Below are 18,218 nucleotides of genomic sequence, written 5' to 3' on the forward strand. Positions count from 1 at the left end.
CATTTCCTGTTCTGAGAGGCTGCTGGATATTTATGGAAGACTGGCTCAAGAGAATACTTTTATTTTCTTTGTGATACTCTGTTTCTGTAAATAGATACACTGAGGGGAAAAGCAGATGCTTCACCCGCAATGTGATCCAAGCATGGGTAATCCGTTTTGGTATGAGATCTTGCTTTTCTGCTGACTTCATACACAGGTGAGCTATCAACGCCAGTCAAACAGAAACACCACTGTTGATCGTCAGCACCATGCAAAATGAGAGATGGGATCAAGTGAAAATGTGAGGTTTACAGGGGGATAACAGTATATTGTGGGCTGATACAAAAATGTGAGTAATGGCTCCCAGTGGGTGCTGGGACCCTCTGAAGGGTCAATCTGAAGGATCATATTAACAGGAAAAGAAATAAGAGGAAAAAAGCATCAGCATGCTAACATGCTGATGCTAAACAGGTATAATGTTTGTTATAGTTTAGGTTAACATGCTAACATGCTAACATTTTCTAATTATCACAAAACTAATCAGTTGAGGCCGATGGGAATGTCATTCATTTGGCACATATTTAATTATCAAATGAATATTTACAAGGGTCAGTTCTGGAGATATGTCAGTTTGGATCAAAATGGTTGGTTGACTGACACACTAACTGACAGATGACACTTTAAAAAAAATCACACACAGACAGAAGAGTTTGATACAAAATGCGCATGTATTTTGTTTTTCTTCGATACATTTTGCAATGCATGCCATCATCAACATTTATTCATTTTAATATAACGTCCCCACGGACAAGTGCAAACCTGCCTGAAATTCATGAGCAGAAAACAACAGGAATAAGTAAAAGTTAATGTACAAAATAAGACGTGATATAATGATGTTAACATTCATACACTGGTAAAAAAAAAAAAAACAGAACAAAAAAAAACAAAAAAACAAACAACAATTATCCTTAGAGATTAATTTTAATACTAACTCACAATATACATTTCAGTACTTTTTTGAGAAATTCTTATTTCTCTGCTCCCGAGCATCTGAAGGCAAATATCATATATTTATACAACTCTGGGTTCTTCAGTTGACCATATCATTGTTCATCTACTACAACTCTAATAGCAAAACTGAGCTGTTGCTTTCAACCCCTGCCATTCCCTCTTTCCATGACTGATGTTTTCACAATATTCAAAGAGCATGAAATCTAGCGCAGTTAAGTACAAAAAAAATTGTGCAACTTGTGCAATAGCCAACAAAAAAAACGAACCAAGTAAAACTTTTAACTTTGATATTAACAGAGAAGTGAGGTTGAGAAAGTGGCACATTTGTGAAAAAAAGGTCATGTGACAATAACAGTGGATGGTGGAGAATATGGTTGTTAATATGTACAGTACATTGTGACAGCTGACTGTGCTCGATGAGCCTTTGGTTTCTTACTATTACACGGAAGTCCAAAAACAAAATAAAAAGTGCTCAAGATTGTCCTTAAAAAAATAAGAATGCTACCATTTTCATCTCAAAGTCAGGCATTGATGTGGCTTTGTATGTTTAAGGGGCTGAAGTGGTATACCAAACACATATAAATAAACGTATAAAACAGTGGGACAGTTAACGTCTGGATTCAGCGTAGGTGCTGTCCTTTAATTCCATTGTTAAATAGAACCATCTGTCAAAACCCTTTACTTCCTTCAAGAAAACTCATCACAGAAGGTATGTCTGGGTCAGCTGAAGCATAACTTGTTTTGATGAGAGCACACAGTGAGTGAAGTCATTTCCCAAGGAAGCAGGAGGCTGCCTTTCCTCCTTCAAAGGGCTAATTGGGTAAAATGAGGAACCAGTGTGCGTGCAGGGGTGAACTGACAACAGTATTATAAGCTGAGCCCAGTTCAGTTCTGTCACTTTTAAGGTAGCAGTGCAGTCCTGCGACACAATCCTTGTGTGTCTTCTCCCACTCTTTTCTCCTGCATCTTCATTCCTCTCACATTCCTGCCGTGCAATCATAAATCAGCACGGAGTAGCATGTATTATTCACACACATAAACACACACGCAGAGGTATCAAACTCCACACAGCCCAGCTCACAGACATCACAGCAGTAGAAGCAGCCAGCAGCAGGCATACAGCATCCATATAGCATGGCCTTGTGTCAGATCCAAACCAAGAAGCTGCAGGCTCACTGGCTTTCAGCGTCTGCCCCGTTGAGTTTGAATTCTTTCAGTCTCTCTCCACCTGTGAGGCATCATTCAGCAGATCAGCTCCTGCTGTATTTCAGGTCGTGTGGGGAAGGGGGACTCGCTGAAAGAGAAGGCGTCACGGCCCGTCTTCAGCCCACCCTGGCCTGAGCACGTAAGGTACGAGCCGAGCAAGTCCAGCTCAGGGGACGGAGCTGGGCTCTCGGGCTCCGACTCAGACTGACTCGTCTCCGGCTCGTCCAAAGAAGCAGCCGACCTGGTGTGGAGGTGCGGGTGGGAGTGGGGATGGGGGAGCGGGTTCAGCCAGGGGTGGTTGAGGCATTCTTCTGCTGTGGCTCTCTTCCTGCACACACAAACACAATAACACTGTGGATGAGTGGAAATTCCCAAAGAGTTTACATAACCGGTGGATTGCCTGGATCTTCCGATTCACTCAATCCATTCTTTCGCAGACGTCGGCCATATTCCTTTTCAACATTTGGTTTGGAAAAACCACAAAAAAAGCACTTTTTGCTCTCAAGACTTTTTCCCCCTCCATCCCTCACTGATTACTCAAACACTGAGGAATCTTCCACTTTTTCCAACGCCACCACTAATCTGCTGCAATTAAATGATACTGACTGGAGATTATGGCACTGGATGTGAGACAGAGGCTGCTGCTACTTTGTATCAAGAGATTGTGCTGATAAATTAAGGGCTCAGTGTTGGAGCACTCAGTCAGAATTAGGCTAAGTTAAGTTCATCAGAAATATGGTTATATAGCTTTCCTCGGAAATCACCTTAGTTTGACTACTCTTTTTTTTTTTTAACATGGTGACACTTAAAGTTGACGTGTCAAGTGTGAAATGTCAAAACAAAGATACGGGCATTTCTTTTTTTTGAATGAGGTGAGCTTACAATCACTGTTTGCTAAAAAAGGAAATGTTTTATCGTGTATGTGACGCAAATCTTGTTACCACACACACACACAGCCGGATGTACTTCCGTCCTGCAGTGAACCTGACTCACATCCTTGGTGTGTGAATCAGCTCAGATCGATGCTGATGGAAACTTTGCAGATTTATCCATAATAGACATTATCTTCATTATTACTGTAAGCAGCCTCACCTGGGGTTTTTAAGTAACAGGGACTTGATGAAGTCAATAGCCAGGGAGGAGATTCCTTCAAACGTGTCTTGAGAGTAGTCTACGTTGACTTGGGAGATATTGAGGAATGTTTGCTGCTTTTCGTCACCCAGGAAGGGAGACTCGCCTGTCAGCATGACGTAGATCAGGACCCCGATACTCCTGTCAGAGAGGGAGGAAGAAAGGGAAGGAGTTTATGAGGAAATTCGTCATCTTTGATGGTTACAGAATCTGTTTTGCGACACACTGTGGCACAATAGATCTGGCTGCCTTCCACTATGCTGTGGTTAGTCGAAAAGCATGAAGCAAAGACAATCTTATGGTCAAAGGTCTAGACATAAAACTTCAGTCTGCACGTTAGGGAGGTGATGTCACTGTCCTGAATATGTCTTTATTCCTAGACGTAAAGCAGGAACTAAATGAGTTCTGCACAGCATCCATTAAAAATGGGTGGAAATAGTCTCATTAACTACAGTAGCACACTTACCACATGTCTGTAGCAGTGCTAATGGGTTCATAGTTCAGGATCTCTGGTGCTGCAACAGAAACACATGGCCCCAATTAGTCATGATAAATGACACTCAGATTGAAAAGACACAGGTGATTCTGTGTATTGAAGGACTGAAAGCAGGACTCACCCACATACTCTGGGGTGCCCAGAATCTCTCTGACTTCTGTGATGTTGTCCATGCGCCTGGACAAGCCAAAGTCCACAATACGAATGTCCCCAAGAGGTCTGGCACTGGTCAGCAAGATGTTCTGGGGCTGGAGAGGACGGACACACAGATTAGACAGAGGTATGTTACATAAGGGCTAATGATTATTCAAGAAGCCTGAGGTCTGACATCTGAGGTCATTAATTATATGTCAGTGTGAATGAGTCAAAGCATTTGAGGTAACTGATCCCAAGAGGATCTGGGGTCTAGTTTGTCATTCAGTATACTAGTTGCTCCTCTTAGCTAAGATCATCCACTAAGCTTATCAGATGAGACTGAAAGCAGGTAGGATATTCCTGTGAACCACTTGAATGGTTTGTGTGTGCAAATACTGTAGTGTGCGTACAACTGTGCTTAATTCTGGGTCAAACTGGCTTATTGCCAGAGCTGGTTGGAACACTTGAGATAAACACAAGAGGAGAGGACAGGCCAACTATCAGGCTCAGGCCACTAAAGTCTATGGGACCACAAGAGCAACTGAAGAGACATGAGATTCACCTCTTGAAAATACTTAGCCTTACACTATGTTATCATACACCACAATGTTTTAAAGCATGAGTCCTGATAAACTATGGATTTGGTATATTTCATCTGATAATTTAATCTAGAACAAATGCAGGGTTTTGTTTTTTTTACTTTTAGAGAAATTGTGTAACCTGTACTGAGAAACCAGACGCTTGGTAATTTTTTCAAGACCCTTAGGGAAAAGGAAAACCTCAATGATGACTACCTAGTTACCTTGTGGCCCATTAAAGAAAACACAATTGTTCAGTGAGGTTCCTTTACAGACAGATTCTTCTTGGGAATAGGGTTGTTACACACTGAATGAGCTGCGCTTGCATAACAGTAATCATATCTTACTCAGTCTGGCCCTCAAGGGAATACACTGTCCTATATTGTCATATAATGTTTCAGTGTGCTTACTTTCAGATCCAGATGCACAACATTGTTTCGATGAAGGAAAGCCACCCCAGTCAGGATCTGCTTGGCCAGCCGGATCACATCTTTCTCTGTGAAAGCCTCGTCATTATCAGCAACACATTGGTTGAAGATTTCGCCACCAGCGGCACTGGAAGGAAAGAAAGGAAGGAAAACTGAGAAAACAAAACAAGGATAAGATGTGAAGAAAAGAACTGTACATGGATAGCCACCCAGTGGAGTTTAGCTTGGCTTACTTTCATATTTGATTATTCATTTTAACTTGTCATAATAAATTGCGCCTTAAACTGAACAAATACGCCCTTCCTCTCAGTTTGAAATGTGACAATGGCAAATTCCAACACATCCCATTAGTGCAATTTTAGTGAACAAACCCAAAATCATTTCCACTCTTTTTTTTTTAAAATTGCATAACAGCCAGTCTCCTCATTAGTGTACTTTGGCTTGGAAGAACAAAGTTCATCCACATCTACACACTGTTTGCATGTGAGTCCAACATGAATTTAAGGTCCCACGCCTCTGCATGTACTTTCCCTTTCTCAGGAATATTACTGGAGATAAGACTAGTCATATCAGCTTATAGCAGGTTGAGATAAGGACTTATATAGCCTGATATATTGCAAGTTAACTTACTAAATCAAAACAGGGGAAAGAGCAACTAAGAAGAGCCTTAAAAAGAACAGATCTTGAAGTATAAAGATACCAGAGAAGGTGCATAAAGCGTGGCAGGAAATCAGTGTCAGGTTGGTAACTAGATACTGTGTATGAGCCCCAGCCTGCATAATTTTCTCCTTGTTTGCTCAGAACAACTTAGGTATATGGGATTATCCTTTTTTGGAATTTAGTAATTAGACAACTCAATGGTGACTTCTCACATTTTTTGTCAGATTCTTGCCTGGTCTTGCTGCGCTTGTGTAACAACAGTAGGTCAAGTGGAGACATGGTGGATTTACATTGGATGCTACATCAGTCAGATCAATGCTTGAAGTTGACAGTTCTCCCCAAAAAACTAGAACCATGTGTGGGGGATTTAGATGGCACACATGCTTTTTATCTTCAGAGGGAAAACTTTGTGACCAGGCCCTGGGCATATCTGTTACATAACCAATCACCACGCAATCCCCTGTTAGCCTCCTAACCCTGCGCTCCTTACTATCCTCAGCTGTGAAAATAGCACTCATGTTTTGTTGGATTTTGAGGATATCCGTCATTGGTCCTTATAATCTTTTCTTTTTCTCCCAGAACCAAATACTTGACCTGCCACCTACCCAGCTTGTTGCAAACATGCTCAATCCCACCTAACAACCCCCAGAGAGTTTAAAGAGCAGTGGATGGAACTCTGCGCTCAATCTGTTTACATTGATCTGCCCATCTATACCAAATGTAAACAAGCCTGGTGTTAGTGTTTTCATTTGGGAGAGGAAATGAAAGACATGAGTGTGGTTTGATAGACGCTTTTGATTCTATTGCTGAAAATCCTCATGCCTTACTGAGTCAGTGTTATATCGAGAATGAACTTGAATCTGTCAACTTAACACAGACTTGACCTTTAAGCATTTACCGTACCTGTCTGAACAATTAAAGACTTGACGTGACAAAGTGTTTCAATAGTCATTAAGCTGTCAGCGGAGTGCCTGAAAGGATTTAAAATCTTGATAAAGACCATCTTGTTTAAATGAACAGACTGCACACATTCTGGCCTAGCACTTAAGAATGATCTGATACTTTCCTGAGCTCTAAATATTGTCACTGCACTCTCCCTCCCTCCTAGAGAGTTAATGTACTCGCTACTTCAGTGTAGGCTGACATCCTCCCCTGCACCAACCCGCAAGAATAAACCCACTGTAACCAACATGAGTGAGGGCATAAAGAAGCTTAACCATTTGAAGACAAGAGCCAAGAACAGATGAGCCTCAATCTCTAAATAAAAGGATATTATGCAGGAAAAAGCTGAAATATTTCTCTATCTTAAACCAAGTCAAACTACTTTTAATTGTTTTACTTGGTCAAAGCCATTCTTGGCTGACTACCAAGCAGGGTGTTTATTGACGTCATCTTAACAGCACTCTGTACACCAACTTCCCCAAGCCTAACCTGTCGGATAAATTTTCTGGACGGCACTTGTGCTCCATTATAGTCCAATTATAGCCCAGTGAGGACATTAGTGCTCTGAGTTACATTATTGAAATAAAAATTGACATGAAACAAGGAGGAAATTGAAAAATTAAATGAAATTCAAGTCATGCCATCTTAAGGAGAATCATGCAGCTTAACGGATACCCTGCAAGGAGACATAATGAAAACTGACACAGATTTTAAATCAATTATGATACACTCTCATGAATGTGAAAACCTTCAGCTTTTTACAGAGGTCACTGACATTCAAAGGGCTGAAAATGCACTGTAGATTCTGGAGTTTGTGATTTTGAGTTAGGGTTTAGATTCCTTTATCTACACAAGAGACTTCATATTCAACCTTTTAGGCATCTAAAATAGGTTCAACACTTCCCTACAGTGCACTCTAGTATAGCTAAAAAAAATATGAGGGACTGTGCCTGGTGGTGAATTCATCACTGTGATCATTTTTAGCAATTGTGCACAATAAAAGTTTCAGAGCTCAGAGGTGATGTGCTTTCATTTTTCATCAAAGTGGCCATTTCTCGAACCAGTCATTATGCTGGGGTTTTCTGTGGCACTGACGCATGCTGGAGCTACACTGAAAAGATGATTAGAATTCAACTTCTCGCTTCCATTTCTCTGACATTACCAAGGATGTGGTTGTGGCTGCTAGAAGTGTATATCTGTGTGTGTCTGTATGTGTGCGCGCAACACTTTATACCAGCGTGGTGGTGTGCTACTTTTGGGAGCTTTGCTTGCTGCTTACATTTAAAGCCACAGGAAATGGAAAATGGTTTGCAATTCTTGAAACTCATGCTGAGGTCAGACAGTTTTCTGAGATGCAGTCTTTCAGTGGCCAAGGGTCTTACTCTGAGTGCTACTGTAGCTTTTAAGGGCAAGCAATGTACAGTACAATAGATGATAATAATAATAATAATAATAGATAATAATATTTAAAAACTGAGCTCACTAAAATATTGTGTATGTGCAGGGCTGCTTGATTAGATGCTCAAAGACTGCAGCTCTATTTGGCAGCTGGAGAGGAACTGTGGACCGGTGCTGACTGACCTCCTGCTATGTTTTCTCTGCAGGCATGCAGGGGTGAACTGTGGTGCTACTTCCCCTTTCACACTTCAGTCAGAGGTCAAACATGGCCCCACAGAAAAGGCTTTTGTTCTGCAGAGGCATTCCTTGTCTGGGATGAGGACGACTAGCAAGAACTGGGCAGCAGCAGGCTTCCTGCCTGAGTAGCAGGCAGTTCAGAAACAGGGTCAGGGTAATGTGGTTCAAGTGTAATTGCCTAGTGTTATTTTGCTGTAATGAGACAAGTGAGGTAATTAGGATGCTAAGAGTCCTTTCCACATTCTAATTAAAGGCTGTCAGTAGAGCAGTCAGAGGACACCTGCTAGATACATCATGTCATTTAACACATAACCACAACAGATCAGGGCCAGACAGCCAGGATGACCTTGCCAGGTCACTGAACGAGCAGCTCATCTCGGCCGGTTCACCTGCACGCTGACAGGCAACAAACCATCTAGAGCAGTGAGCAATAAGTTCTCACAGTAGGGTTTAGCTGACTCTACTCTCTATATTGTCATTTTCACACAGTGAGAGCGGTGCAGTTATGCCACATTGGTATTTAAAACGACAGTTCCTGACAGCATTTAGCGTAAGAGGAGACTGAGGTGTCGCGGCTATGCTGAGAAGAGAAATGAACCACAAAGAGCGTCAATTTCCATTTAAGGCAGAGTTTATGTTGCAACAGTGCAAGGCTGTGCATTTCACACATGTATGTTTTTTTGTTTTTTTTGAGGTGAGAAAGGTGTGAGCACATGCATGTATTCTCAATAACCAGCACATATGTCAACCAGGAAGGAAATTATTTTTGTTCTCAGATCAGATAAAAGCTGGCAATTCACATGAAAACACGTAAGCAGTGACATTCTCATCAGGTTAGATACAGGATGTTGCATGATGTGATTTGGCTGTGAGGTTTCGCCCCCCCATTGAAGATTTCTCAAAAAAAAGAAACTTTGCTTATCAAGTTGCTTATTGAGTAGAAATGAATGAATATGTATGAAAGCTCTCTAGAAGCCAGTTTAGTGTCTACAGAACCCTAAAACATTCTACATGAGAAAAACTCCACTGAAGGAAAGTTTATAGTGAGTGATTAAAGGATTTTCATCTCCCTACTGACTGAGAACCTAAGCATTTTATCCAAGTTTTCCTGGCATGTGAGGAAAGTTTTAAAGGCCATTAAATTACCACCATCATTTTCTTCTCATATCAGTGGCAGTGCAAGCCAGGGCTGTTTGTGTGCATGAGGGTCTGAACACAAACAAGCTTTGGAGTGACAGACAAGGCTGTTTCTGTAAACCTTTAAAGACCTTCAGGTTTGTTTTGTTTTTTTTTTACTGTAATGCCCACTGTCTTACCACTCAAGAACGAGGATGATTTCAGTGTGGGTTTCGTAGACCTCATGCAGTGCCACCACATAGGGGTTTGCCTTGGCCGCCTCCAGCACAGCAATCTCGTTCAAGATGTCCATGCGGCAGTCCGCGCCCTTCCGTCGCTTTCGCAGGAACTTGGCAGCGTACTGCTTCCCTGTTGCCTTCTCAATGCACTTCTTCACCACCGCAAACTTTCCCCTGGGAAACAAAGAGGGGGAGAGAGCGAGAGAGTGATTAGTGAGGAGACAGAATAATCACAACCACATTACTGGCTTTTCAAATAGATTTGGTCAGAGATGGTTCTATTCTGTATCCAAACGGGCCAAACGGGACCACTGGATCGTATTTAGGTCATTTAAAACTGGAGCAAATGAAAGGCTAAAATTACTGGACATACTCGTCACAGTTCAACTGCTATGGAGGTGAAACCTAGATTACAGTGTAAGACATTTGGGAAAACCCGCCAACAAGCCACGAGTGCAACACTGTAGGCGAGGTTAAAGAACAGTTCAGAGATAAGAAGGTGAAGTGGCATCATTTGAAAAATGTTGATATGCTCAACTGAGGAGGCGTCAGTAGACATTCGGTTAGGATTTACCCCTTTCTCCTCCTTTTCCTTTAGCCTTCAGGAGGGTCTGACAGGAGGCAGATAAGGCTGACAGTTTTGGCAAGAGCTGCTGAACAGTGGGCAGGGACCTGATAAGGCTAATGCCACTTCACAGGTCAAGCAAAAACAAAGCGATGCAGCAGCTTGATTGCTGGTATGTCGTGAGCAAAACATGAGATGAAAAATAAGAACATCCACCTTTACAACCTCATCGCTACCATTCATTTTTCTGCAGATACACTGATGGATTCATTGGATGTGTTAAGGGGCAGCCGTGGGTGTGGGCAGGATGTCCGATGTGTGCAGAATTGCCTCTCTGTGTCAAGTCAACCACAATCACCAGCCATCCCCTCCCAGGCTGATAATGAGGCCTTGTCCATTTCCCTTTCTTCACAGCTGACAGCAGCACGGACAAATGGAATTGTGTTGACGCCTCCGCCCAGACCCTTGGCCAGCGCCTGCTTCTCCTTTGACAGTCGTACAAAAGCTGACCAGTCGGTTAACACAGCAGCCCCAAGACTGGGACCACCCACCTGACCGCGGCTGGGCAGGCCAGGCAGGGGGTCACTGCTGTTACAGTCAGGTTGGAGCCTAAGCAGCATGCCAGAATGGATACTGCAACCTCAACTTCTATATCCAACTAACATCTCAATGTTTAATGAGCTACTCATTGCAGACACACTCCAAAAGTCTTAGGAAAACCGAACACAGGATGTGAAAGGATGACTGTGAAATGGGCAGAATCTAAATGAAGTGGCCAAGTCAGAAAGGTCCAGTCAGCATGGTGCCAGTCATTTTCCCACACAGTGTTACTCCAAGCCCACTGTACTGCAGACCAAAAACAGCAACTGTTCTGGCCGGAGCCTGGTTTTGGCTACCACCCCGGCTGCTGTGGGGCCTGTTCCGTCTCTTTTGCGTTTTCCCAGTCTTGCAGAATGGTGACGATTCATTGTTCAGAATGAAAAGGCAAAACCCGTCAGAGCCTTTTTAGCCTTAATTAGCCAAGTTCAGAGCAGCTCACTGTGGGCTGGGAACTACGTATGGAGTGAAAAGGAATGACCGCTGGTCATGGAAAGGAGCAACAGGAGGCCTTTCAAAGGCTGACAACAGGTCAGAGGTTACTAAACATGGCCATCTTCCAGCCGGCTGTGCCAGCTCTGCCATGTTACTAGGCAGATGGACAAAACCTACTGGTTATACAAAACATGACAATGCTTTAATATAATATCTTATAGATTATGTTTGTTTCCTTTTTTGCATTAAATCAGTTACCTCTATTACAGCAGAAAAGCTCTCAACTGAACTCTGGTCAACACTAATGAATGCTTACACAAACATCCTGCCTAGATTCACAAATGCAGTTATGCAGATCAAACAGCTCATGCAGGTTTATCCTGAGTAAAATCATTCTGAAACTAGTGTGTCATCAATCATCAACTTTACTGTGGCACACAAAACTAATTTCCCTCCAGCTCTGGAGATAGTGATAATTTGATAAAGCAACTGCTTTCCTGTGGTGTCTGCATTTTTTCTCTCTCAGTCAGTGGGGCACTGACTCATGTCTGAAGAGCAGTGAGAAATGACAGCTCTCATTTGCCTGTTTCACAGACAGACTGACACACAACATGAGTTCCTCTTCCTGCTTTCAAGTTGACCACAACATTTTATTGTGCACTTCTGCAGGGGACCAAAGCACATAATGCAAAGTCTGACGATGGGATGGTTTTGAAAATAAAACCAATGAGCCTTGTTGTTTCTTTGAACTTCAAGAGAGTTGACAGAGGCAGCTGGAGGAAGAATTCAACTCAGGCAACTCGTCGGTTCTAATATGATCAACATCTCTCCTAATGTACACGCTATATAGCTGATCTCCTGGCATGCAGCACTATGTACATTCCTCCCCTTAATGCGATTATGAGGCCTGATCTCAGGATGTTGTTGGGGTTGGAGTCATGAGAAGAGGAGGGAAGAAGGATGAACAGTTAAGGTATTGAGGGTGGGGGGGTGTTTAGGTAGCCCCCCCTCATGGGTCCCAGGATGTCCTAGTGTGCCTGACAAGGAAAACTGACTGCTCCCAATGGACTCTTTATTTAGTTTGCCCCACCACACTAAGCATAGCAGCATACTTAGAGTGAAAAGTGTTAGAGTTGTAGAGACAGATGCAGAATTGGCCCAAGTGGTAATCAAACAGCTGCTGCATTAAGTGGAAACCAAGACGTCCACTGTGGTTTCTCGTCTCAATTCAAAATGCTTTCTGAAGAAAGTCATTATTGTCTGGTATACTGGGGCATCCCAGCTCAAATGGCACTGGAATGTGCACTTCAGTGTCCACCGGATCCACACATCAATCAGTGTGACAGCCAAAAAGCATTTGGGAGAAGAGAGAAAGAAAAGTAGCTGATGGTAGTTGGCATATTTCATGCTACAGCTCCTGGGCAAACAGGTATGGCACAGAAAACTGTCAAGAAAGCAAAGCCTATGAGTTTATACACTTCCATATGCTGCCATACACTGAAGCGGAGCTAATGGCATCTAAGGATGTTTACATTTTCACCACTACATGTGCTGGGATCTACTACACCACAGTAGCGAGCATCAACAGAAACAGTAACACAGGTTGTGAAGTTTCGGAGGGCAATATGATGCTTTCATTCTTTCTTGGATGGCGGTGTGGGGACAGGGCAACTTAGGTTCTCACTTTACAAAACTTTCCCTGTCCCAGCATCATTTTCACATAAACTCATTACAGTCCACATCATTCTATAAATTACAAGACCAGAAAGTCCCAATACTTTCCAGCCCCTTTCAGCCAAGACGCTACGAGAGCGTATTACCACTGCGCATTCCCGGTGCCAAAGCGCGTTTCCATCAGCGCCTTACCCCGGGATGGAATGTGAGACTGGAAATGTTTAATTTACACGTTTCCCATTAACACGTGCAGAGAACAAATCTAACATGATTACCGGATTTGCATAAGCCTGTCAAGATATTGTGGTAAAACCTAGCCAGGCAGCACAGGAACAAACTCACAGCACACAGATTATTCTTTTCATCAATGAATGCTTGAAACCACTCACGCGACAAACAAACTCACCTGCCCAGTTCTTTGCCGACCAGGTCATAATTGGCTGTGAACGGGTCAGTTCTTATCCTCGTGTGGATTTTTGTCACCATTCCGTTTTTGCTCATCGTTGCTGAATCTGGCATTGAAGTCTCGTCTCTTGAAGTAAAACTATCTTCCTCCACCAAAACAAAATACAACAATGACGACTTTCTGATCCGGTCAAGTAAAAACTCGCATGATACAATAATCTATTAGAGCCAAGAGCAGCTGTGTCAAACCACCGAGAGATAATCCAGGTTAAGCGCGTCCCAAACGAGAGGATGATGCCCTGCAGGAGTGTAGCACAGTCGGTGCGGTAAATTAGTTTGAGTGCTACTACACATTCCTGACAATAAACTCCTCGTCGGGCCCGCCCCCCCTGTGCTGATGCTCAGCTGGGGAAGCCAATGAACTCGCTAAAGAGGACGGACTCAAAAGGTGCAAGCCAGTTGGCCAGTGGTGTGTTCAAGTGACAGGGGCTTTGTGCAGGTACACAAACATAAACAAACACCTTAGATTTAGACTTAGACTAGACTTTATTGATCCCTTGGGATGACTCCCTCAGGGAAATTAAGTACCTCTGTCATTAGTTTCAGTTTGGTAGTTATTGGGATATCTTATAATATTAAAATTGTGATAATTATTAGCCATGAATTTCCCTCTTACACATAACAATATCAGAGCATAGGTGGTCAAACTACTGTGCACATTATCTCCCTATAATTTGCAACATTCTATTAGGGTGTAAACTATCAGTTTAGATTTGTTCAACTCTAGCTAAATAAGGAAGGCAAAGAGTTCAAATGTGTTTGCTGGGACTAATTAATAAGCCACTTATGGTAACTGTGAATAAAAGTCCAACAAAACATATTTGCATACAGAGGCAAACATTTTAGGCATGTCTGACATGATTGTTGTTATGTTAGCTCCTGCTCCTTTTAATGGGCTTGGCTGTGCTACAGGTGAGACTTTTTTTCCCACACCACACTAAGTCATGAATGTGACGCTGCCCTCAGGGCATGAGAGCTCTCTGCAGACGTTTTAATCTGTGGGAGAGGTGTTTGTCAACCCACTGAACCTGAATGGCATAAAAAAAAGAATTCAAAGCATCCCATTATACAACTCATTACTTGGAAAGTCCAGTGATGTTGATGTGCAGGTGCTTCAGTTTCTTCTCTGTTTCTGTTTTTCTTGCATGCAATATTTACTGTAAACCAGACATAGAAAAAACAGTATCACAGATCCTTACTACAGGCTAGCAAGGATAGTGAATATACAGACAAGGCAATGAGGAAATGTCAGTATTGGTATTTATGGCTTGCAGAGGGGACCAGTGTGATGATGACCTGTACTCCATGGGAAATGTGTCACCTAAGCTCCAGGGGCTTGCTGAAACTAAAACTGTGAAGCTGTTAGAAAGACCAAGGCCTGGGCTGACCCCAAGCAAACAGAGAAGCACCTCTTCCACACACATACACACACAAATACAGCAAATCGTCCCCAGCTGAGAGTCAATCCCAGACAGTAAAGGAACTGGTGGTGGAGGCTGTGGTTTTGGCCTCGATTTACACCTCGCATTGAGAGACAATGTGAGACTTTTGCCCTTCTCAAAACTTTTGTTGTACCTCATAGCAATTGGCAAAAAAAAAAAAAAAAATCCAGACTCATGCAGGATATAGCTAACAATTGTCTTGATTATTAAACAGAGGAGAGCAGTTGTAGTTGTAAAAAAATTATTTAAAATGCCTATTGATCAACTCATTGGTTAACCAGCACTCTAGCCAACATAATAGCAGGCAGATACCATACCAGGCCGTATTCTTCATGCTGCTAAATGAGGAGATGAGGAGATTTGTGCCGACTTGAGAGAAGGGAAGGGAAGAAGTGAAGAAAGAGAAGGGATGACCGAATGACATGTTCCTCTGTACTGGTTTCATGTCCCATGGCTGAGCACATTGCTAGTGATTGGTCACATGCCCTACATAGCTGTTATCTATCACACAGAGGAGGATTTGTCCAATCTTACCATGCCAAAGCTAATTTTGTTGCCACAAACAGCAACTGATGTAAAAGAGACCTATTGAGAGTGAACATTCCTCAGGCCCTACTGAGTCATTAGTGTCCAGCGACAAGGTTACATAACCTGTTACGCCTCCTCAAATTGTTACCTTAAGTCCAAAGTGAGCCCACTATGAAGCCTTGACCTTCTTTCTCCGCCAGCCTTCCCATTAAAGCCAGGGTCAGAGTTCAGGGGAGCCACGTTAGTGAGGGAGTGCTACCTGGCCCCCAGAGACTTAATGAAAACACATACCAGTGAATTAGCCTGCCAGCCTACAGTTTAGCTAACATAAATATGAGAAGTTCAGCCGTGACCCGGGGAACGCGAACATTTTCTGAGCTACTTGAACAAATAGGCACAGTCATGACTGGGTCAGAAAACATAGCTCTCAGACCTCAGCTACAAAGTAACGTGAGGGTGTGTTCCAAAAACGTGTTCAAAATATGGATCTGATTGATATAAAAGGGGGATTTTGATGGTTTTTAATAGAGTAAATGGGTATGTGATAATGTTTGAACTTTTGCCTGATATTGTATTTATGATATGCTATAATATTATAGCTATAATTTCGAATAGAATATAGCCAGTAAGTGTGTCTCTCCCTCTGTGCTAGCAGGCATCTCATCCTCACATAGCTGGATAGTCAGAGTTGCCATTCTCACAAAGACATGTTGAAGAGCCAGCGAAGGTAAAAGGTTTGTTAAGGATGTTAAAAAAAGTGACCATTGCAGGATCAAGGTAAAAGTACACTATTAAGCTCTCTTATGACTCCCTTAATGCATTAGAGAGACAGATAGTCTCTTGTCCACAGTTTCAAAGAAGTCCCGTTTATGTCACCCATGGGAGCGTAAAAAAGGGTTTCTCATTATATAAGTGCTTCTCTCCTTTGACTATGTGACACTGTGCTGTTAAATGTTTGCTGCTGTCCATTTATGAGGCTGCTTGGCCTGAGGAGTTATGTTAAGATCTCAGACTCTGATAACATCCCAGACTTTTCCTTTCTGTTTGAATGACCACAATGACCTGTTTCCACCCTTTGCATGGATGAGGTATGGATGAGGAAGTGTGCCATCATTCAGCACCAGCAAATGTTTGACTGATGAGGTATTCCTCTTAGACATGGCTTTTGTAGATGAAAGTCAAACATCTCTCACTGATAAAATGTTATTGAGTATCTTTCATTGCTTCTTCTCCCTTGTTTCCCTTGTACTGCTCCATTCCTGAGTGAGAACTACTACTGATACTTACATTCATACAAGCTACATTTCGTGAGAATGAAAAAGTCATCAACCTCTCTTAGGAAATTTGCTTTGTTAACAAGGCCTAAAAGACTACATCTGCAAAATTGCAAAATGCTGAAGAGCATGATTGCTAGATGTCTAAATTCTCTGTTTATGGTTCTTAGTTATAAACCATTGTTTACGCAGAAAGAGGATTCTGTGTAATGAATGGTTTCAGACTCAGGAGGGGTACTTGGTAATCTCACCTCAGTCTATAAGTGTTCCTTGTCCTGTTTGGTTGCTTATACATGGCTTCAGTGCGTATCTTATCTGTCAAATGTTGTGCAATTTGTAATTAACAAGCAACTGATGTACTGGCAAAAAAGCTCTGTCTCTCTGCAACATTGGCAAATGCTAATTTCCCTGGGTAGATAGCGTGTATGCTAACACTTACAGGGTTAGAGAAGGCTAACAGCAGGCCAATTTAATACATGATGTCATGCTTTCATTACCTCTGTAAATCATTCCTGCAGTGGCGTAATGGTGGTGAGCCTAGGTTACACACTGGTGTGATCTCTAATCCGTTTGTGGTGACCTCAGTGTAAAGCAGTCTGAATGGAGTGGCAAAGGTCTCACACCTCATAAAACTAAACAGCCCAATACTTCTGGTTGATTTAGATGCTTAACACACCACCCACGTCTTAAACCCCCTTCTTTCCCCCTCTACTACTGCTGGTATTCCTGCCACATCAACTACTGTGGTTAACAAAAAGGACAAACATCTCCTCTGTGGCCTGACAGGGGAGGATCAGTGGGTTCCCAAACACTGGTGCTGGAAGTCATTCACCTCAAGACAGGATGACGTGCAGAGCTGACGCTCGAGTGGTATTAAAAGATAAGTTCCTAATCCTTTTGGCAACAGAGAAAAACACTACAGGAGGGGTAAAAATAAGACATCAGAATAGGTTTGAGATCTCATTGCCTTGTTTGTAATCTAAAGGCAACACATGGCAAACAGGCCGGGAGGGGAAGCAGTGTGTGGCCTTACTGGATTATACTTAGTTATCAGTTAGCTTTAGAGTTGGACACTCTAAAAGAACAGTTCTCAATGATGTGAAGTGAATGGTTGTTTATAATGTTTTCAATTTTCTGCATAGAGTTAGCATATTTTATTTAGGACACGTGCAATTTCAGCTTAATTAGCTTAAATGTTGGTAACATGATGGACAGTATATTATTATTTCCTTTTTTGTGTTTTTGTTTAAAGAATGTAAAATGTATTCATTTACAAAATAATACTAACCCCTAACAATGGATGGACTGTCTAGAGCAGACATCTTATAGTATGACTTTCTCTTGACCTCTGCAGCCAAGTAGGACTTTTGCAGAACATACATACAATATATGGCTTTAGTGAATTATAGTGTGTCTCAGAATTGACATATTTACTAGCAGCTGTTAAATTGTTAATATTTCTTTACCTAATCATCTCCCTTCAGGCTTCTCAGTACTAACAAGGCACTGCCTCTGCTTTGAGCTAATGCTCCAGGAGTAACCCTGCACTCTAATGTCTCTCGTGAGCAAGTGAACATGTTTTTCAACTCCTCTCAATCCCAGTGGAGCTTCATTTGTCAAATGCCTCCCACCAGGCTCACATACATGTATGATGTACACCTCTGATTGCATCTCTGTTACAA

General features: G+C 42.3%; 1 protein-coding gene across 1 annotated transcript; it reads right to left on the reverse strand.

Moving 5' to 3' along the window:
- Nucleotides 1-688: 688 nt before the first annotated feature.
- Nucleotides 689-13,577, reverse strand: stk17al (serine/threonine kinase 17a like). The gene is made up of 7 exons (XM_018702556.2): nucleotides 13,234-13,577; nucleotides 9,518-9,730; nucleotides 4,947-5,091; nucleotides 3,945-4,071; nucleotides 3,794-3,842; nucleotides 3,289-3,468; nucleotides 689-2,524 (listed from the first exon to the last, which is right to left on the reverse strand). Exons 1-7 carry the CDS (start codon nucleotides 13,344-13,346, stop codon nucleotides 2,233-2,235), a joined length of 1,119 nt encoding a protein of 372 aa, XP_018558072.1. The 5' UTR covers nucleotides 13,347-13,577; the 3' UTR covers nucleotides 689-2,232.
- Nucleotides 13,578-18,218: the final 4,641 nt, after the last annotated feature.

Source organism: Lates calcarifer, linkage group LG11 (assembly GCF_001640805.2).
Source record: "Lates calcarifer isolate ASB-BC8 linkage group LG11, TLL_Latcal_v3, whole genome shotgun sequence".
NCBI lineage: Eukaryota > Metazoa > Chordata > Actinopteri > Centropomidae > Lates > Lates calcarifer.